A 22,516-nucleotide genomic window follows, 5' to 3' on the forward strand; every position below is an offset into this window, starting at 1 on the left:
CATTCTTATTTAAAATAATGATTATTTTAGTTCAAATTAGTGAACTATTCACTCTGTCATTGTTTACTTCGACATCTTCCAACAACACTACTGAATATTTATATTTTGTTATATTTAAATTTGTTTCAAGTAACCAAAGTATTAAATAGAGCACAGAACAAAATGAGAAACACTGCATTAAACATAGTATGGTATTGGAAAAGACAACATTTTCATTCTAAATATGTTTTGAAATACCTAACAATAATAATAATTTCAATAATAGAGAGGTGAAAATATAAATTCCAAACCTATACTATTTGAACTTGAAAAAGTGACTTTTGTTTAATATTTTGAAGTCAATTTGAAATGAATTTTAAGAAAATTGGTGTTCAGGTAATTTTGTTAACATGACTTGCTTTTAATTGAACATATACCTACCAAACATTTTAAATTTCCCTTCATTTTTACTTCATTTTTTTGGAGTTCATTTTTACCGGAAGTATATTGTTAAATATGAATCAACTGACAGGCTAAACTAGCAAAGGTAGAAATACAATATTTGGAATTCATACTCTTTGTTAAGATTTTGCAATATTCTTAGCACTTACGGTATGTTATGTGTTACTCTATAACTTTTCATGTTAAAAAGTTTGAAAGGGTGATTGAAACAATGTAAGTATATATTATTAACTCATATAATTGAATGATAAAATATAGAAGTGTAGAAAAAGTACACAATAATACACACAAATTAACTAGCAAATAAAATCAAATACTAAAAATACTGAATGGAATCAAAACACAAGGTATATACAGTAAACAATAAATTCGATTAAATGAATGTGAAGCAAGATCATAAATAGCTTATAATACTGAAATGAAGAAATGCCCTTTTCAGCACCTGATACTGTCTACGAACATCCGTCCAAAGGTGACCTACAAACAATATCACATTCAATCCGACATCCAACAGTGAAACTCGAGTTGAAATACAAAATAATTGCTTAGCCGCCTTACACAACAGATGTTGGTTTTTATCTCAGATATACAATTTAACAATGTTTTACAAACTATATAGATTTACAAAAACTAAACAATCACTAGTTTGCTGTCAAAACAATAGGTTAACCAACACCTGCCTTAGAATTTGTTTACATATCACAACAGCAAACGGTCACCGCATTAAAATGAGTGTTTTATTAACTCTTTAACAAACAACATATAATTAGAATAATAGGATTTTCGATACATTAACAGTAAAGATGAACACCAAACTGTACAAAACTGTATAGTACAATATATATCGATAAAGGCCTTCCTAGCTCTAAAACCCCAACATTTATATTACAAGAGTCGAACGAACGACCCTCGATAATGAAAATATATCCGATTGTATCGTCCGGATTTGCTCCGTTTGGGAGATAAAGCTATAAAATAATAACACGTTAATTAAATAACTCTATAAATCTGTCGTTTGAATAATCTAGCTGCTATCAAAATATCACTCGCTAAAAGATAAGAAAGGAATGTAATAGAGGAATGAGACTGGCAACAGCGGAAGGCCAAGGAAACCTCTCCTCAGTGCTTGATAAGACTAAAACATAGGTGATAGGTGCGGAATAATATACAGAGACCTACACAAGGCTCTAATATATATATATATATATATTTCAATAGTATAACTCGATATATAGGCTATAAGTTACACTGTACGCCTGGACAGGCAGAGTCCTACAACTATCCGCTATTCATCGTAGTCGCTAATTGAAAAAATAATCACTTTCGAATTCGACAATCCTGAATGGAGATTGAGCATTTCATCTTTTAAATAATACTCGGGTTACGATACGAGTGCTTGTAGAATTAGAGTCGATACGCTCGCGTGATTCTACGCTAAAGGCTAGTTAGGCCAGTACGAATACGTGATAGCTAACGTCTACGCGATGGTGCTAACATGCGATCGTTTATTGTTACTGTACCGTAGGTTACTCGATGAAAGCGTTATAAGCTAAACTATTCTAGATTATCACTGCTAACGGAGAGGAAGGCAGAACATTTGCTGCAGGATGCCGCGCGAAGGAGGCCTTTCCAGTTCCGGTGATGACGTGAGGTCGAAGAGGTCATCAAAGTGGCGGCACCCCCACTCGTGACGTCACACGCAGTCTTCTAGTGACATCAGTAGAGGGTTTACGTACTCGAACCCTTCAAACTCTGACTGATCGATCTTGTCAATCACCCTCCTGCAACAGAACATCATTGTCAAGCAGCTTACACACTAAAATAAAACACCCCCGCTGCAGCAAACCTGCACACTGAGCAAATTCCCATTTACCTGGCTGGATTTCTACTACAATATTCCCTGAAAATTGTCAGATTTATGTTCTATTAAAAAAAAACATTAATTTTAATGAGTACCTAGGTTTGCTGCTACAGGGAAGGTATTGAGTTGTGTTTTTTATTTAAATGTTAATAGCTTAGTATGAAATAAACAAAATTGCTAAATATGATTAAAATATATCCATAAACAAGCAAAATACAACAGTTTATTTAATCTCCACAAACATAACATGGGAATTTTAAATTTTAAGTTTTTTTTTATTATCTCCATAACTGTTAGGCATACAACAATGCTTCAATATACAAAATTATTTCTTTTTAAGCTGTACAAATTGGTCTGGAAAGAAATTGTGAAATTTTATGTTTTTTGAATAAAAAATGGGAAAAACCAATTTTTACCCCATAAAACCCCCATGAATCCCCGTTCCCAAAGTCTGATCATGCTAGTCCGCAAACTCGTTCAAATAAAAGTAAATTTGTACTAAATTTCATCAATATCGGATCAATTTTGCTCAAGTTTTGCTCAATTTTGCTAACGGACATATACATATATATAAATTTATATGAATTTGAACGGAGGGTGGTTTTAGCTTCTGGGGACCTCAACACGAAAAAGTAAATCAGTTCCAGGTCTAGGTCTTACCATGAGACCTACGGTAATGGCTTCTTCCTTATATGGGAAATTCGCCACTGCAGAATTCTTGCACAAAAATAACAATCACCACAAAAAAAATATATGTTGCATTATGTTGTTGGGATTGTGGAACTCAATTCTTGGATAAAAAATATTTTAAGTCTAACTTTTTGATAAAACTTTATATACAACCAAATAAGGCTACATGTGATTCATTTCACTCAAGGGAGTCCACACAAACAGAAGTTCACTCTGCACTCAACTTTTACATTACGCTTGCCACCTGTTTAACCCCACAGATGAAACTTTCCAAATGAATTTCCTGTGACATGACAGGGGAAATATTATATTCCACAACACGGCAGTGTGATTTGCAAATGTTCCTGGGAAAGACTGCTCTATTTACTTATTCGAGGATGCATTTATATTACAGAGATGCCCAATGTTTATCTTAACACAATTTTTAATTGTGTTGTGCAAAGATAACATGGAACTATTTCTTGACAATAAAAGTCATAGTAGAAAGTTGAACAAACTTATATTTTTACAAGAGATAATTTAAAGACTACACGTCTCTAGTCAAAAATGTGAATAATTAATAAGGTAGATTTTCATATTCACGTTTATTAAGGACAATTTTTTACTAATCTCTAAATTGAAACAATATACAATACCCTACCATACTTCAGATTATGGTTCTTATCCTTAATGGTCAGTTAAAATTGTAAAAGAAGTTACATTAATATAAAAATTACAATCCCACATCAGATTTCTGTACATTATTTTCACAGAACATGTTTGCAAAAGAAAGATATTTAGAGTAATAAAATAAAAATATGTTTCTAGTTATGTTTCCTTCAGAATACAACTTTCTCAATAACCAGATTATAGGGAATGGCTCAAAAACTTTAAGAGAGGTTAAGGTAAATTAAGATTAAAGGTTTCCAAATTTATTTATAATCTAAGTAAAACTCAACCAAGTCCCACCTCAGAATTATGATGAGAGGAGTTTCAAAGTAGGAGTAATTCACATGGAAAGTTGAAGAGAGTTCAAAGTTTCAACAAAGAACGTAGAGGGAGTTGCAGTTTAGTTTCAATTCGGAACTCGCTCTTGTGTATGACGCAGGATTATCCGAGCAATTGCATTTTCATTCCCTGCCGCAATTTGGGCCTTCCTTCAGATGGAAAACTTTTCAGAAAACCGTTTTTCTCATTTGGCCTGACTTGCCCTATCAGCATCTGGATTAAAACTTTATTTATAAACTCCCAGAGATGGTTTCATCACTTAGTGAGTGTTTGACAAAAAATATTATTTATGAATAGTATAGAAAACTCTTTATGAAGGGTGTGAATCACTTTAGATTGTGAAACATAGCTTTTATCTAAACTCGCAGCACGTAGGCCACTACTGAATTTAGCTCCTGGTTTTTGTAGACATTATTGATGATGTAGTTTAACAAAATTCAAATACAAAATAGTATACTAAAACATAAAGTTTTAAACAAATCAGCAAAGTTTTACCCTTACATTTTTATTGATTATAATATTTTCAAACTGGACAATCAATTTAAAGCCGTCACGAGATTTAATTTCAGTTTCGAACAGCTCTCAATAAATATAAAAGTAGATCAAATCGGTCTAATGACACACTTGAAACATATGGTTTCACTTATACTGTTAACTCACAAGATGGTAAATACATATAAAAGATGATAAGAGGTGATTGATTTTGATTGGACACTCTCCAACCATCATGCCTATTGGGTCGAACACATTTCAATACAAAACTTAGAGTGAGTTTGTTTTCGGATAGCACAGTCAAGGACTGGTAGGTCTGGAGAGTTTAAAGACTTTTGCTGGTACCTTGTGATTTACACCTTGCATGTCAAACTTCAACACGAGTCATAGCTTTTATTCAAATATCCCTGGTCTAACATGTATGGGGCGGGGTACACTCATTTTGTGTTATCAAAACACTTAAACCCATTTGCTTTTCTGAGTTAGGTGACTTAAACTCATTTGGCACAAAAAGTAGAGTGGAGTATTATTTCTCAGATTTTACTTGGGTGGTCAAGATTTAAAATCTTTCTTATATATGATAATAAGACTTTATTATAAGTCAAAACTATGTAAATGTAATTGAAAACTATGATACATATTGTATAGTTGACCATAATAAACGTAATATGAATATTGAAAAAGAAAACTTTGGACTAAGTTTTTCCATAAAAAAACAAACTGCCACATTCGTAACAAATAGGCTCAACGAACTAAAGAGATTTTTTATTTGGCTTTCACTCTCATCGTTGGTTTGATGACCTATTAAAATAGTAGTTTTGTCTAAACGAATAATTAATTGTTCAAAATTAGATTGTTGTACAAAATATGCTTCGGTATATAAAATGAATAACCAACAAACAATATAGAAACCTACCTAGGAATATGGAACCTTACTGTATGAAAATATTTTGAAGATGCACATGTCACGTTTACCGTACTAAAAACATTATTTAAAAAATCATTCAAAAATTCTATGTCATGCAAATCCATGCAGAGAAATTCCACACAATCATAAAAAAATAAAAATCATATTGATGAAATAATAGTTACATCAAATATTAAATACAAATCTAAAAGTGAATTTAAAAATTGCTAATTTAAAAAATACTCACTTTCAGCTGTGTAATTTCTTAGTTCAACAATATGTTTAACATTTTTTGGGAAATGTTTTCTTCTTCTGTGGGTATTGAATTTTGAATTTAGGAAATAATTCAAAATATTTCACTATGATACTAAAAAGAACAGACTTGAACTTTTCTTGAGGTGATAATATTTTGCACAGAAATGGACAAAATACTCCATTAATTGCTTGGCACTAACTGAATCGTCAGTTGAAATTTACAGACGTTTCACCCTTGTGTTAGCTAGACTGAGAATGAGGTATTTAAATGCAAAGAAAAAGGGACTGGTGGTTACCTTGTTAAATATGACAACACTATTACTACATATTTACTATTAACAAAGAAAAAATGGATGGATTCTGACACTGTCCGCAAAAGCTTACACATTACGATCAAAACATACTAATAGTGTTTGCGAAAGTCAGTTCTGTAATTACCTCAAGGGTTATTTTATTTCGAGAGTAACTTTACACCTTCCTAATCTTGCTGTTACGAGATCATTAAAGTAATACTCTCGGCCACAACTACACTACGAGTTACTTACTGGTCATCGGGTGTCAAATGAACCGGTTCGTCTGTGAATTCCGGTGGGAAGTTGGCAAGATCACGTTCCGAGTCCAGTCTCGGCTTGTACGGAGGGGGAACCTGCTTCTGCTCCAGCTGGTAACAAGCAAGCGTCACAACTACGCAATACTAAGCAACAGTAACAATGGCTGCTACATTCTCCGTCGCAAGCTCCACAACATCCCAGGAACCTGTAGGAAAGGTGTCCCTGCCCTACCTTTAAATCTTTTGGGGACTGAAATGTTCATTTTGTTTACGAACCCGTTGAATTAGGGTGTTGAACTTTGGTCTTCAGAACCCGTTGTTGAACTGGTGAAAATAATGGTCAAGTTAAGAATGCGTTGCAGCTGTTCAAGGGTTGCATTTGTAGCCCTGAAGATTGAACGCAGCAAAGCACTCAAAACGTCAGTGTTTTCAGTTTCACCAGTTCACCTCTTCCGAAGACCAAGAATTCAACAGTCTACTTACTGTGGAATCCTATTTTCTAGATTAAAACGTTGGATTTGTTTGAAATTTGTATTCTGAATGTAATATTTCATATAATACGTGAATAAACTTTTGGAACTGTCAAATAATTATGTGGAACACCATATGATTGTATTTGAAAAACGTTTTTATTTGGGTTTTCAAACGGGTTGGTGAAGTTTTAGTCGGAAATACCTTTGGCCAAAAGTAAAAATGTTAGATTTTATGCATTACTTGGGATTTGAAATAGGAAATCTGTTACACTACATGTGAAATGATAATTAAGTTGATCCTAAACAGTAATCAGAAATAGTTTAATAATAAAATGTGTATTTATAAATAAATTGAATCAATAAAATATCACTTAAAGGATTTTAACGTTTTTAAATTATCTATTCTCCCAGAAAATTTATTCAACTAACGAAATTGTACTGACAAAGAATAAAACACCACCTGATAAAATTTGAAACACAATTTGTTTAAATGCAGAGTCACATTATGTATACAACTTTTAAGGGTCGAAAAGCTCAGAATCTTACCATTACCAGGTCCAGCAGGCGTTGTGGCGAAAGTAACATTGCAGCTTGCAACTACTCATACCCTATAAAAACTTAGCTATAAAAGCACTATTGAAAAACATGCTATTCTAGCTAGGAAAATGTAAAAAATCTAGCAAAAATCATTTCGAGCAAGGACACCTTTCATGGCAAACCTTGTAAAAAACAAGACAAAATAATAAATGAAAACAGAATCTGTAACAAGCACAAGACAGTAGCAGGGTAGTGAGGCGACTCACTGGTCGTCAGGTGTGAGTTGTACAGGCTCCATGGTGAACTGAGGATCAAAGTTGTCAATGTCTAGGTCCGACTCTAGAGTGGGCAAAAACGGAGCTGGCAGTCGCCTTTCGTTGAGCTATAACCACCACATATTGACTAGGGATAGATCACCTGCCAGTGTTTTCATCTAATAGACTGTGGATATGGAAACAGGTTGTTTCGAAACTCTCTCCCGATACTCCGTGATTTTCATTTTTCTAAAGGTCATAATAAAGGTATTTATTAGCAGGTCTGCTAATTTATCGAATTTGCCCAAATTCGTAACTTTAACTTCAGAAAAATTTTTTTTTCAGAATAATTCAAAAACCGATGGTTTTTGAATTATTAAGCTTTGAAAAATTAAAATAGCCGCCATTTTGAAATTGTACAAAACCTGATGCTTTGCATAGCATTAAACAAAAGAATAGTTCCTATTAGTCATCATACAGGTACCAAGTTTGAAGTTGGTACCTCTAGTAGTTCAAAAGTTATGGGAAGTTATGTAAAAAATACATTCATAGTGACAAACGGAAAACAAAGTGAGATAGGGCATATGTTTACATTTTTCTGTTTGTTTTGACCTAAGGAACATGTCCAGGAGTTTCAGGAGAGAGTTTTGAAACACTCTGTGTTATAATCTGTCAGTATGTACAGTAGGCCTACATTTGATATTGACTATGGATATGGGAATTATATATAATAATATTGACTTTCCATGATTTGTCAGTGCCACAATGTACATTTAACATAGAGTATGGATATGGTAATGGACATCTGAGGTATATTGGAGGTAGTTTTTTTGGAGCCCGTATGTCTGTGTATCTGTTTCAGGTTTCAGGAGAACAAATCTACTAAACCAAATAGTCCTTAATTTTTCACAAAGTTGGATTATGAACCTGGCCAACAGCTTGTTTCTGACTTAATCCTATCAAGCTACGCCCCATGGATGTCCAAAGTTTCAAGGCAGATATTTTGGAAGAAAATATTATTTCAATACAAAAGCTATTCAAATTTTTACTGCTCAGAACAAGTAGCAGAAAAGAAATATCAAAATACAGAATTGTTAAACATTCTGTTTCTTTGACACCTATTCAATGAGATATGTCCCTTACAGGAAAAAAAGGAAATATTAAATTGAAACAAATCAAAACAAAACAGTCCTTTATTAAAATTCATGACTATAAAACATGAAATTGTAAACATTATAGATCAAAAGGATAATGGGGCATGTGTAAATGGGGCTATTTGGCACGATACTACCCGTACTTTGTCATAACATGAAACTGGGCAAAAATTGTCTTAATGTCCATTGCAACTCACGAGTCCTTGTCCTTAACTTTTATAAATTTACGTTGACATAGTATTCAATTAATACCCAATTTAAAAATAGTTACACAGTTTTCATCAAAATTGAAAGAAGATAACTACACTCCATAGTCGTTTACTTAATCATAAAAAACCATTGGTTGTAATAATTTCTATATAAATAATTATACTTGTGATTATTAGTCAAAAGTAAAACATTATATTGAGTTAAATAATTTTCATTTTGGCATATTACGTAAAGAATGATAATGTAGGCTGAAAAGTTAATTTGGATTTAAATTTTTTATCACAATTAACAAAAAAGTGTACCTGCCTAACAATTTATTAAGATAAGTCTTTGCAAATACAGTAAAATATTATCAGGTAAAAATATCCCAGAGAAAAATTTACATGAAAATAGATAGATAATAACATAAGCAATTGTACTCCTTGTATTGTATGCAATAGTATCCCTTCAAGGATTCTTATGTATACACGATTAATAACAGATGACCATAACACATATAGTTTTACTGAGCTTGAAAATTAGTAAGTCACAAAATAGAAACTAGTGATGTGGCAACACTGCTCAGTTGGCAACAGACATGACAGCAGCCATTTTGGAAACTCTCATTCACTTTTAAAAGTTTCCCAGGGAACAAAATGTTGTGTCTTCTGTATGTTCTATGGCCCTACCTATACTTCTTCAAGGTAAGCTAGCTGCTATCCTCTTTATTTTACAATAAATTCAATGTTGTAAAGATATTTTTTTGTTTTTTTACAATTGTAGAAAACCCTGCTTACACAGTTTACGACAACATGTTTACAAACGTTATTGACAACGGCTGATATGAACAGAAGTCTTAAATATTTTGTGTAAGCTTCAAGGTAAACACGGCTTTACAACATAGCTAATTTAATTTCATTATTTTGAATCAGCAGATTGAAACTGGATGTTATCTTCTTTTTATACGTTTGCTTATCAAGCGTAATACCCCCGCCGCAGCAAACCTGCCGACTAAGCGAATTTCCATTTGTCTCAATTGATTTTAAATTAAATCTATTTAAATAACATTAGGTTTAACGAGTACCTAGGTTTGCTGCTACGAGGAAACTAATAAGAGTGTGTTTTTTGTAAAATATTAATAGTTTAGTATAAGATGAATAAGTTTGATCAAAACATATCCATAAAAAAGCAAACTACAACATTTTTCAATATACTACCAAAGAATATACAGTAGACTCCCTCTTATCCGGATTCCTCGGGACCGAGGCCAGACCGGGTAACGGGATTTCCGGTTAAACCGACGTCCCCAAAAACTTGTTAAAACGGACCGTTTGAATGCATACTGTAAACATATTTGACTTAAATTTAGGAGAGCATTGTATTTAGACACGTGATCACTGGTCTCAAATCTTTCCCACGAGAGCTGTCGTTTCAGTACCGCCCATTTCCTGCCGATCTAGTCCGGTTAAACCGATGCGCTGATAGAAATTGTTCGGTTAAACCAATGTCCGGTTAAAAGGTGTCCGGATAAGAGAGAATCAACTATAATGGGATTTTTATTTAAAATTTTTTGAATTTTCTCTTTAAAAAGGTCTAGAGACATAAAAAATTTTATGTTTTGAGGGTCAGAAAAGAAGAAAACTTAGAAACCCCTTTTTACCCCATACAACCCCCTGTAAAACCCTGTTCCCATGGTCCAATCATGTTGGTTCGCGAACTCATTCAAGTTTATCTTGCTTTACACCTTCAAACAAAATTTCATCAAAATCGGGAAAATCGGACAAAAATTACTCAAGTTATCGTGTTTACGGACACATTGTATATCTCTCTCTATATATACATGAATAAAAATTTTAGCGAATGCTGTTTTTGGCCTCTGGGGACATCAAAATGAAAAAAGTAAATCGGTCCCGGGCCTAGGTCTTACTACACCACCTACGGTAACAGCTACTTCCCTATAGAGAAACTCGTTAAGACAGGCTAACTGATCCTAATAAAATGTTCTAAACTCAAAATCCACATGATTCTTAAAGGCCTTAAAGAATCTGCATAAACAACAGATTTTACAACATTACACAGAATGAATTCCATATTAATTTGAAACTGTTTTTCTTTGTCACAGCTATTTTGAGAGAACGGCTGGGCGTATAAACTCGGTAGAGGTGTCTAAAGAATGGTCTTGGTCTGTAGATGAGCCATCAAAAGAGAAACATGGTGAATTCCCTTGGGGCTCTGCCCCCGTGGCCTTTAAATTCCCATCCCATGTTATTCTTATGGAGGAAAACGGGGTTTTTGTCACAGCTAATTTGAGAGAACGGCTGGGCGTAGAAACTTGGTAGGGGTCTCTAAAGAAAGGTCTTGGTCTGTAGATGAGCCATCAAAAGAGGAAAGAGGTAAATTCCCTTGGGGCTCTGCCCCAGAAACCCTTAAAGTTGCCTCTTCAGATTTGTTTACATTACGACCATATGCATAATTCTACACTACTTTTTAATGCAACAGCTGTTAATATTTAAATTGTGATTTTGTAACGGTAAAAATTTTACGAGATCAGAAAGCGAGCGTTCGGACGATTTCAAATGTCCCGCGCAAGGTCATTAGTTCTCCGAGCGGCCACGCACTGCGCTAGCGTCGCAACCCCTATAAAAGCGGCGCAGGACAAGGCTCAGTGGGACTTGATTGCTGGGCGAATAGCTAGCAACATCTCCCTGGTAGGGCGAGGGCGGAATAGCCCGGTAAATAAGCCAGTGGTGAAATAACCCTGGTAGCGTCGAATACTAGGTGTTAGGCCGAGGGTGGAATAGCTCTCGGATCCGCGCATATACATCGCGAAACCGTAGGTCGAGGGCGGAATAGCCCGGTAATTAGCCAGTGGTGAAATAACTCTGGTGTCGTCGAATAGTAGGTGTTAGGCCAGGGCGAAATAGCTCGGTGGACCCGCGACAATCGAATCGGTTAATTGTAAGTATAATTGGTTTTAATTCCATAAGTGAAACACGGTATATCCATTAAGTAGAGGTTTTATTTTATTTTCGAAGTTAAGATTTTAGTTAATTACGACCAGTGTTTCACTCACGGAATTTACACCTAATTACTAATTTGTTTAAATTAAGGCCTAACCCGGGCAGTGATGAATGTGTCATTTACTGAAAGCTGATGCTTTAACGACCATATCTGAGCCCATATTTTAAAACTTAACTATTATTATTACTACTAACCCTGGACTAACTCAATTAGATTAGCTATCCGAGGCCGACAGTACAATTTTGTCCCAGGACGAAATTGCACCGTCACAATTTATTGAATTTGTCAAAATGAAGTACAGTATTTGCAATGGATTTTTCTGATTTCAAAATTGATTTTCTTCTGCATCGTGTCATGTTTTGCAATATAATGTTCTATTACCAAATCAGTGAAAAATCCTAATATCACAGTAACTTTTAAAATTATTTCTTATGGAGTTAACTTATATCTAATGTATGGGTTGGTTTCTGCCTTTTTTACCACTTCTTGGAGATTGTACGTAGGTGATATTCTTTGGCATATTGCATCTGTAGACGAAACTTGGGTTGGTGTAAAAATTACAATGGAAAAGAGCGAGAAATCCTGGACAATTTGATATAGGCTAAAAATAAAACTGAATTAACACTGTGCTACATTTCTTGAGCAATCATTGAAATAACCGATTTGCAAACAATGGAAACATAGAAAAAGTCATAGAACACAACCAAGTAGAAAAAATAGAAATAATGTTTTTTTGTTACACTAAAAACACTAAAAAACAAGATCAGCTTTTTGAAAAAAGATAAGATATTTACAAAGGATTTTGATTATATCTAACTGTTGTGTAGATCGTGAGTATTTCCATAATCTTTGAGTCGCCTGTAATGCTTCGCAATTGCTCGAATTCGAGCAACAGGTACACTAGTTCCATTTATTGCTATAGTAAAGGATGTAAATTACAGAACTACCATAAAAAAAAGGAAGAACTTTAACTTTAAGTTTAACGATATACAATTAACCACCCACATTACCTCTGCAAATATGTTTTGTGTTTTCAAAAGGATACTATAAAAATAAAATACAATCTAAATTCATTTGGAAAAGGCTTAGCCAATGCAAACATTTTCTAAAAGTTTCAAATGTTTAGAACTGCTACTCATTTTCATCAGTAAAACTCAACTTACCATTTCCCAGTCGATGCTCTTGAAGAAGGCGTGGTTGGCGATGTCAAAGAAACCAGTTTCTCTGTGACAGCCGAGACGATCCCCGGGGTTCTTGTTGAGGAACCCCTTGAGTACCGAGGCTGCCTTTACTGATAGCGACCGCGGGATTCGGATAGTCTTCTCCAGGATAACTGATCAACATACAACAATGTGACATATGACACAAGTACCTAGTGAGTTAGGAGATTTACGAGGATATCACAAATAGTCCACTCTAGAACAATAAACACAACACTTAGGATACACAATTAGGATATTATATTGTCACTGACAGCAATTTTATCCAATGAAGATTTGAGTTGTTGCCTTTTTAGGTACAATGGTGAACAGAAAGATGATGTAGACATTGTCAACAATGAATATAATTTTCACTAATCAGTTTATATATGTCATCTACAAAATTTTCTTAAATTGACTATATAAGTATATGTACAGTAAAACCTCTTAAACCGCACCCGTTAAACCACAACCATTATATCAAGATTAAAATCAGTGTTTAAATGAATTTGGCAACAAGAATTGTTTACTGTGGCACATACGGCCTTGGCCAACAGAATGTAATGGAGTAGATAGCAACATGGATCTCATACTATGATAAAGATAGTATACATAGTGTGTGGGTAAAGATAGTATGTGGGTGAAATAAATCCCCTAAGAAACCAAGACCTGCACCACTACAACACCTGTCATGGCTCCAAATTTGTCCTACCAGTTCACCGAACTACTCTTTGGGAGAAAAAAAACCTTCCTACACTGGCCGCAAACTGAGGAACCATCTACCTGACTACCTGAGAGACCTGACTGGCAACAAGCTACATCAGGAGTAACTTTAACTGTTAAAGAAGTGGCTGACAGCAAGACCGCTCTACACAAAAAAAATGTATGAACATTCTCAAAATGAACATGTACAACTTACTATTGTATTGACACTATTGTAATTCTTGATGAATGAACAATAAAGAATATTGTATTGTATTGTAAGATCGGAGAACTAATTTTAAAATTACAGCAATTAAAAACACATAACAACTACTGTTATAGATGTCTTTGAATAAGTATGATCTTTAAATTGCTACCATTGATAGAATAAAATATATAGCCTATATGTTATGAATAACAAATTTGTCCCCTTTTTCGGTTAATCAGTGTTTTGCTGTTTGTGAGCCTGCTTAGGTTGGATAATGGAATTGGTATGATGAAATGTGTTATCATCGGTTAAGGTTTGGACTCGTTTGGAGTTTTTCTTGATTAGGTGAACAGTCCTTTTCATTGACTTCTCCAAAGCGTACGACTCGATCACTAGGAGAAAACTCTGTAAAGTAATGGAAAAGTATGGAATACCTAAAAAGTTATTAAATCTATCAAATTCAACTGTTTCAGGATCTAAATTCAAGGTTAACGTCAATGGAGAATTCTCAGAGGATTTTGATATAAATACTGGTGTGAGACAAGGAGATGGTTTGTCCCCATTGTTATTCAACCTAGCTCTGGAAGACTCTCTACAAGAATTACAAAAGCTAGAGGCTGGAATTACTATGGGAACCAACATAAATATCCTGGCATTTGCAGATGATGTGGCACTTGTGGCCAAAAACGAAGAACTAAAAGTTATGGTCTCAAAACTCATAAACCACACTAAAAAAGTTGGCTTAAATATCAATGTAGACAAAACCAAGATAATGGAATGTGGAAGAGCTACCCAATTAAATAATAAAAATCATGTAGAAATAGAAGGACACAAATTTTATAAAGTAAACAATTTCTCTTACCTAGGAGTAATGCTGACAAATAATAATGAAGAAGACTCTGAAATTCAGCAAAGATTAAATGCAGCTCATTAAAGTTTATCGGCATGCCACAAATTGTTGAGTTCTCGCCTACTCTCACAGAAAACTAAAATCTGTATATACAAAACTATAATAAGACCAGTATTACTATATGGCTCAGAGAATTGGGTGATAAGCAAGAGAACTGAGAAACGACTTATAGTGTTCGAAAACAAGATTCTAAGGAAAATCTTTGGACCAACCTTTGAAAACGGATAATGGAGAGTTAAGCACAACAGGGAGTTGAGAGAGTTGTACAGGGACCCAGATATTGTGGCTGAGGTGAGAAGTAGGAGATTGAGATGGGCAGGCCATGTGTTAAGAAAGGAAGAGGGATCCTTAGTAAGAAACGCCCTAAACAACAATCCTGAGGATAGAAGACCTCCTGGAAGGCCCAAGTTGAGGTGGAGAGATCAAGTGAGAAGAGACCTGAGAAGAATGGGAAGAAGGGAGGATGAAGCAGTGATCGTGCAGTATGGAGGCAGTGTGTTGGCGAGGCAAAGTACCTCCTTGGGAACCAAGAGCCACGGCAGTAGTAGTAGTAGTAGTAGGTGAACAGTCTCCATAAGATGGAGGAACCATGACTGTGTCAAAGCATAACAAATTAGACATAATAATCTACATGTCCATCAAGTATGAATATGGTGTTATCTGATTAAACTGCTGTGGTTGAGGGTGTAATCCCTATAACTTTATTACCAGTCGACAGACATCTATGGAGAAAGTTATTCGGAAGTAAAAATGTGCATTAGTGTTGGTAGGAGTTTGGAGAAGATCGTTAACGTTTCTATGATAAGGCTGGCCATCGTTGTTAATTTTGTTTGAAGCAGTGACTGAATTTGGGGAAATTTTGTTTGGATCAATGTGCAACCGCACAAGAAACTGTCATTGAGGGTCTCTAAGACTATCATGGACGTCAGTGGTCTTACAACTTGCCAATCTGTAAACTTATTTAACTTGTTCACCTGTCTCAAAATATAAACATCTGTGGCTGGCCCCATTGTTAAACTGTTTAAGATGTACAGTCTTCTGCTAACCTCACTAAACCACTTGAGCATATTTATTAGGTACGTCAACACTTATCTCTACACACATCTGTCAACTAGAAGTGGATTTCAACAGGAGTGACCTCCTTTCTTAAGATATTAAGAAAGGTGCAGTTTTGAGGCAGTATAAATTTTACCTTTTATCGGGAACAACTACTAGAACAAGAATAAACGATAAAATCGACAACATGTTCATTCAACACCACATAATCATATTGAGATGATTTTGAGGATGATTTTATGGTGCTGTGAACACATTATTATTCTGGGTTTTAGCATAGACAAAAAGAACTAAATATAGACTGTCAGCCGTTCTGTGGTTACCATAGGTTCTGGCGATCCTAGTGGTGTGCGCCAGAACCTATGGTAACCGTAGCACAGCTGACAGTCTATATTTAATTCTTTTTGTCTATGGTTTTAGTATGGAACAAAGGGGGGACCAGCTACATTAGGATAAGGGAAATCGGGTTAAGTACGGGGTGCAGGAAAAGACTACCAGCTTGCTTCATTGGAATGGATGCTTTTAGGTAACCTTAAGTTTTATTAAAACTAGGGATGGACGGGACGGGATTTTTATTTCCTTCCCAATTTTCGGAACGGGACGGGGCGGGATTTTTTCCTGTGCATAAAAAGAAAGTCTTGAGTATTGCAGTTACCAAACAAGACAAACAAAATCAATATTTACCATTTATGGTACTGATCTATAAAAACAAGAAAATGGGTAGGCCTAAAAATTTACAGGTATAAAAATGACTCGCGGTCACGGTGCGATCGTCTAAATGACTTGCGGTCACGGCATGATCGTCGGTATGACTCGCGGTCACGGTGTGATCGTTGGTATGACTCCGCGGTCACGGGTAGATCATCGGTATGACTCCACGGTCACGGCGCGATCGTCGGTATGACTCCGCGTTCTTGGCGTGATCGTCGGTATGACTTTGTGGTCACAGCATGATCGTCGAAATGACTCGAGGTCACGGCGCGATCGTCGAAATGACTCGCGATCGTCGAAATGACTCGCGATCGTCGAAATGACTCGCGATCGTCGAAATGACTCGCGATCGTCAAAATGACTCGCGATCGTCGAAATGACTCGCGATCGTCGAAATGACTAAGCGTTCTCGGCGTGATCAACGGTATGACTTTGTGGTCACAGCATGATCGTCGGTATGTATCCGCGGTCACGGCATGATTGTTGGTATGACTAGTGTTCACGGCGCGATCGTAGTATGACTCTGCGGTCACGGTGCGTTCGTCGAAATGACTTTGCCTCCTGCGTTCGCGGAACTATCGTGAACATCTTTCGCGATAGCGGCGTCATCGTCACTCTCAAAGCGGCAAAATCGCCGACGATCGGACCAAATTCCGTCCTGAAAAATTCCCGATTCAAATGTAATCCCGTCCCAAAAATCGGGAATAAATTTTTCCCGAAAATTTCCCGAAATTTCAGGACCCGTCCATCCCTAATTAAAACTCACAGTGATATCTTTGACTATTAATACAACAACTTCTGTATCCAATAGTCAATGGTGATATCCAATGTAACCACTTATAAAAAATTTTATTTTTATGATCCTAAGCAAACGGTTTAATTTGTACAATTGGATGTACCACAATCATCAGGTGTAATTAAATATAGCTCATTTCACGTTACTTTAGTGCTTTCAAAATTAATAGATGAAAAAACTCAGATAATGGTATACTTTACATATGTGCACTCTAACATTGGCTGTGGTATCGAGTTCTGGGGAAATGCCACTGATAGTAAAAAAATATTTAAAATACAAAAGAGAATTATAAGAGTTATTGCACAAGTTAATCCAAGAACATCTTGTAGAAATTTTTTTTAAAGAATGAAGTTTTTACCTGTGCCCTCTTTGTATATATTCAACACTTTAATCTTTGTCAAAAAACATTTTTCTATTTATGAAGAGAAAAGAACTAACTCCCAATACAGCTTTAGGCCCTTGAGCTCTGTGTTGCAGTACCCCATACATAAATCTGCTGCTTATGAAAAGAGTGCTTTTTATATGGGTCTCAAACTGTATAATAAGCTTCCTGTATCACTGAGAGAGGTAGAATCATTTAAAAAGTTCCGGTTACACTTACTGTCTTACCTGTTAGACAATTGTTTTGTACAGAATTGAGGATTTTTTATCAGTCTGATTGTAGTAAACATAACTTATTGACATTGATATAACTTATTTGTAAACTTTGCTAATAACCGAACTTATTTTAAAACGTTTTTATTAGGTCGCTTTCTTGTCCGCTACAAATTTTGCAACCGATTTTATACTAACTTCCCGATGAGCTAGGGACTTGAAACTTGAAACATATCTCACAAATGGAAGACAATGCAATATTATACAATTTAATTTTCATATTTCCCTTGGGCTACGCCCCATGTGCTTGTTTTTATTAAATAGATTTCTTGCAAATTTTGATACTTCCCGATGAGCTAGAGACTTGAAATTTGAAACATAGCTCACAAATGGATGACATTGCAGTATTATATCATTTAATTTTCATATTTCCTTTCGGGCTACACCCCATGGGCTTGTTTTTATTAGCTCGCTTTCCTACAAATTTTGATATCAATTTTAAACGATGTTCCCGATAAGCTAGAGACTTGAAATTTGAAACATAGCTCACAAATGCATGACAATGCAATATTATATCATTTAATTTTCATATTTCCCTTGGGCTACGCCCCATGGGCTTTCAAATTTTTCATGTTTACATTTTGAAAGGATGTAAATATATCAACTAAGTCAGCTGTAAATACTTAAATTTGACAGTTCGAAGAGCAGAGGTTAAGAGGTATAGGTTATGCTCCCAAGAGATTATTTATACAAACAAACATTTCAAAATAAAGATAAACAATCTGATTGCAGGTATCAAGGTGTTTGTAAATAATGTCAATTTTTGTTTATTTAGTATTCTATAAAGTAAACAATAAATATTTCGAGTGAATGCATTGCAGAGAAATTCCATAACAAACTATAGTTAAATTATTATATATTGTGAGTTTTCGGATTAACGAACTGTAAACATGTAATAATATCAATTATTTGTGAATATTGCATGATAACTCATATTATGGTCAAGGAGACATTCACCCAACGCAAGCGACGCCTAGAGAAGGAAAAGAAAAAAGACTAGTTAAGCTTCAACAGGAATCGCAGGTTTGTAAATCGGCAAGACTACTATGTCAGCGTCAGGCCTATGCTCAATCCACGGCTTATTGGAAGGAGACAGCCTCCCAACGCAAGCTACGGCTAGAGAAGGAGAAGAAAAAAAGACAAGTTAAGCTTCAACATGAATCGAAGACTTGTAAATCTGCAAGATTAGCAAAATGGCGTAAGCGAACTGCCCAAGTACCCAAACATGCTAATGTCGGACGCGAGAATGTCAATGAACTATTGGTCCAAGCGAGATCGGTTGAGAATACCGAAGCGCATATTTCTCGACCAGAATCGGATCGTTTGAGACATTCTGAAAATCATCCAGCATCATAACTGAGCATATTTAAAAATAATAACTAATAAGTACGGTATAGATTTAATTTCAAGTAACAATTTTATCAAATATATTTATGAATAACATTTCTTTGTACTATATTTCAGAAACATTTTGTGATTAAATAGATTGATATATTTATAGTTAGTAGGTAGGCATACATGCAATCTAATACATAATTATATGCAAAGAAACTCAAATAAACCTTAGATTTCCCACATGCCTCTGTCTTAATCTGATATAGATGCTTGAAATAGATTTAACATGCACACACATTAAAACTAAAAAGTATAAAATAATTTATAAATAAAAAACTTTTTTAAACAAAACGTTTTTAAACGCCCTAAAAAGTAGAAAATAATTTACAAATAATTTATAAATATGTTGAGAGAGTATAAATACATGTACGATTTCAAACGAAAAACGTTGGGTGCATGCAATTAATTGATAATAAAACATTAGTTCAGTAGGTGAAGGTAAAATATCTATTGCATGCACCCCACGTTTTTCGTTTTAAATCGTACAAGTATTTATACTCTCTCAACATATTTATAAATTATTTGTAAATTATTTTCTACTTTTTAGGGCGTTTAAAAACGTTTTGTTTAAAAAAGTTTTTTATTTATAAATTATTATACTTGTTTTTTAATACTGTTCAATACTGTTAATACTTTATTCTTATTATGTTTATTACTATATTTATTATTATGTTGCTTTTATTCTATACTAGTACACAATGTATATTTTGACAATTTACCAGCCTGCGTGCAGAAGCACTCCTTAGGCGTTATGTGATGTATTTTAATAAATAAATAAAAAAGTTATGACTGCGAAATGTGATGAAAAAATGCAATACCTTGGAAGAGATAATCCTCTGTATTTTGATCAGGGTTTTCAGAAGCGCCCGCAATGTCAAAAGGACTTCTGCCGGCCAACATCTCATACAGTAGAACTCCCAGCGCCCACCAGTCCACACTGGAGCAGAACATACATTGGCATTAAACTACTTGCAGATCAGCTTGAGCTGACATTAGTGTTACATACTAAAGACAAGTGGATTGAAATATAAAGTTAATTAAAGCTAGTCGAAGAAGTACAGTTATAGAAGTCTTGATTGTTCGATCTTTGTTTATCTGACCTTCTCCTACTTTTTTTTATATAAGAAGTTAACGACCTCTTTCCCTGCGGACATTAAGTAAAAATCATACTCTATTGCTATGTGAAGTGACTGTATACTGTTAACGTTGTGTTGAATCATTACCTTTTCCACCCCTATCTGTTTAAGATCCATGCAACTTGACTGTACTTTCTGTTTTTAAATGCTGCGTAACACACACATCGTCTAATCCTTATACCCACATGTCTCTCTAGTCTCTAGTACCTTTCATGTCGTAAGTCGTGTATTGAAAGAAACCTGTGACTAAATGGACAAGAATCACTATCCTATTTTTTTTAGAAAAGCAGTGGTTTACTTTCTACAAATTATTGTAATATTTAAACAAACTCAGAATCAAATTATCTATGTGAAAAGATAGATCTCCTTGTACACCTTGTAGATTTTCTGTATTTTTCAGCCTATCTGACCTTGCCACGACAGTTTTAGATTGGTAAATGAGGCTTGAATGAACTTAAAAATTAAAATGGTAACTAATCATGTATTATGTATTTAAGTCGACATCAGAAGCCATATAATGCAACTGATGAGTCGAGTCAGAGAATAACCTGGGTCTGCTATGCTTTGATATTGAGAAAGCAACAGGAAGTCTAAGATAAATAAAATCATATGATTAACACAGAAAACTGTATGGATGTGGCATATACTGAAAGAACCAACACTTACAACAGATCAATTTAATAATGATATGGGGAAGCATTAAATTTGGTAATGTGAAAAATTAGCACTTAGATGCAAGATTAAATTCTTTGTAAATAAGTTAGCTTATTCCCTAAAAATTAGCACTTGGTTTGAAAAACATGAGTAGGATTTTGTGACATGACATGGATGCAAGATCATGATGTATATGCACTAAGCTAAAAAACAAGAGGTTTAGTACCTCATCCAACTGTAAGAGTTTTATCTCATCACCCCTCATTAACATGCATGAATAGTAATTGAGTGCCTTAGGAGTTGCTTCAGCTTCCTGTATAATCTCCCTGGGATTTTTAGCATTATTTACGTTAATTCCAGAAACTGTAATCAGTAGTATAGTCTACATACAGTGAGTAACTTGTTTATTTATAAGTCTATGGACAAAGTGAGTGTGTGTTTGACAACAAAGTAGCCGTATGCAGTTGGCTATTCAAACCGTCCAAAGTCTACTGTATGAGTGCACAATGAGTTACCTGAAGCCGTAGTCCTCGCCTCTCAGTATCTCAGGTGCGATGTAGTTAGGTGTCCCACAGAATGTAGATGTAGTGTCCCCAGGTCTGATACCCTCCTTGCACATGCCGTAGTCCGTCAGCTTTATGTGACCCTCATGGTCCAGCAGAACATTGTCTAGTTTCAGGTCCCGATATATAATGCCTGGAAACATTTGTGAATAACAGTGGTTGTGTTATTTGTGCACGGCAATTACATGTAAAAGGATCCCATGAGCTTGGCACATTTTAAGAAGATGGGATTGCGGTAAAAAGGAATTCCGAAGAAAGGAGACTAAAAAGGCCATGGCAAAAATGTTAAACCTAACACATGATTCAGGTGTGAGAGATTTAAATTTGGAGGGACTTTGTTGGTGTAACCGTAGTCTGTATGATCGAAGCTGTCTGCTAACCCTAACTGGAACTTAATACCTGGGATTAAATATCCAGAAGTAGAAAGGCTGGGAAGGACGCACTTAAAGTAATCGATTGGCATAGAAATATGCACTGTGTTTCTTGGCAAGGCTATCACCTCAGGTGTGCTTGACAATTTGGGCAACAATAAGTATTGTATCTTGAGTTAACAAGTCTCACAACAACAGATTAACCAAGGTTGTTGGGACAGAGACTTTTGTGGGATGCAGCAGCACAGTGCAATGCATCTACAAAGGTTTCACATACTAAACTTATCTATTCTTTTTGGTAGAAAATATCCAGGCATTAGGCAACAAACCATTATAAATTTTAAGGCCTG

General features: G+C 35.0%; 1 protein-coding gene across 5 annotated transcripts in view; it reads right to left on the bottom strand.

Moving 5' to 3' along the window:
• Positions 1-659: 659 nt before the first annotated feature.
• Positions 660-22,516, bottom strand: part of LOC128988634 (atypical protein kinase C) — a 216,970-nt gene continuing 195,113 nt past the window's right edge. For 4 of the 5 annotated variants that reach the window (XM_054410109.1, XM_054410107.1, XM_054410111.1 and 1 more), the window contains 5 exons: positions 21,748-21,928; positions 20,261-20,379; positions 12,975-13,144; positions 6,179-6,294; positions 660-2,222 (listed from right to left, as the gene is read on the bottom strand). In XM_054410109.1, coding sequence (XP_054266084.1) covers positions 2,135-2,222; positions 6,179-6,294; positions 12,975-13,144; positions 20,261-20,379; positions 21,748-21,928 — 674 coding nt within the window. In that variant the 3' untranslated portion in view covers positions 660-2,134. Of the gene's footprint in view, positions 2,223-6,178; positions 6,295-7,459; positions 7,576-12,974; positions 13,145-20,260; positions 20,380-21,747; positions 21,929-22,516 lie in introns of all 5 variants that reach the window. The other variant, XM_054410108.1, reaches the window with a different exon arrangement.

This window comes from Macrosteles quadrilineatus, unplaced genomic scaffold, assembly GCF_028750875.1.
Source record: "Macrosteles quadrilineatus isolate MER2022 unplaced genomic scaffold, UCM_ALF_1.0 Scaffold_3__2_contigs__length_128488019, whole genome shotgun sequence".
NCBI classification, from domain to species: domain Eukaryota; kingdom Metazoa; phylum Arthropoda; class Insecta; order Hemiptera; family Cicadellidae; genus Macrosteles; species Macrosteles quadrilineatus.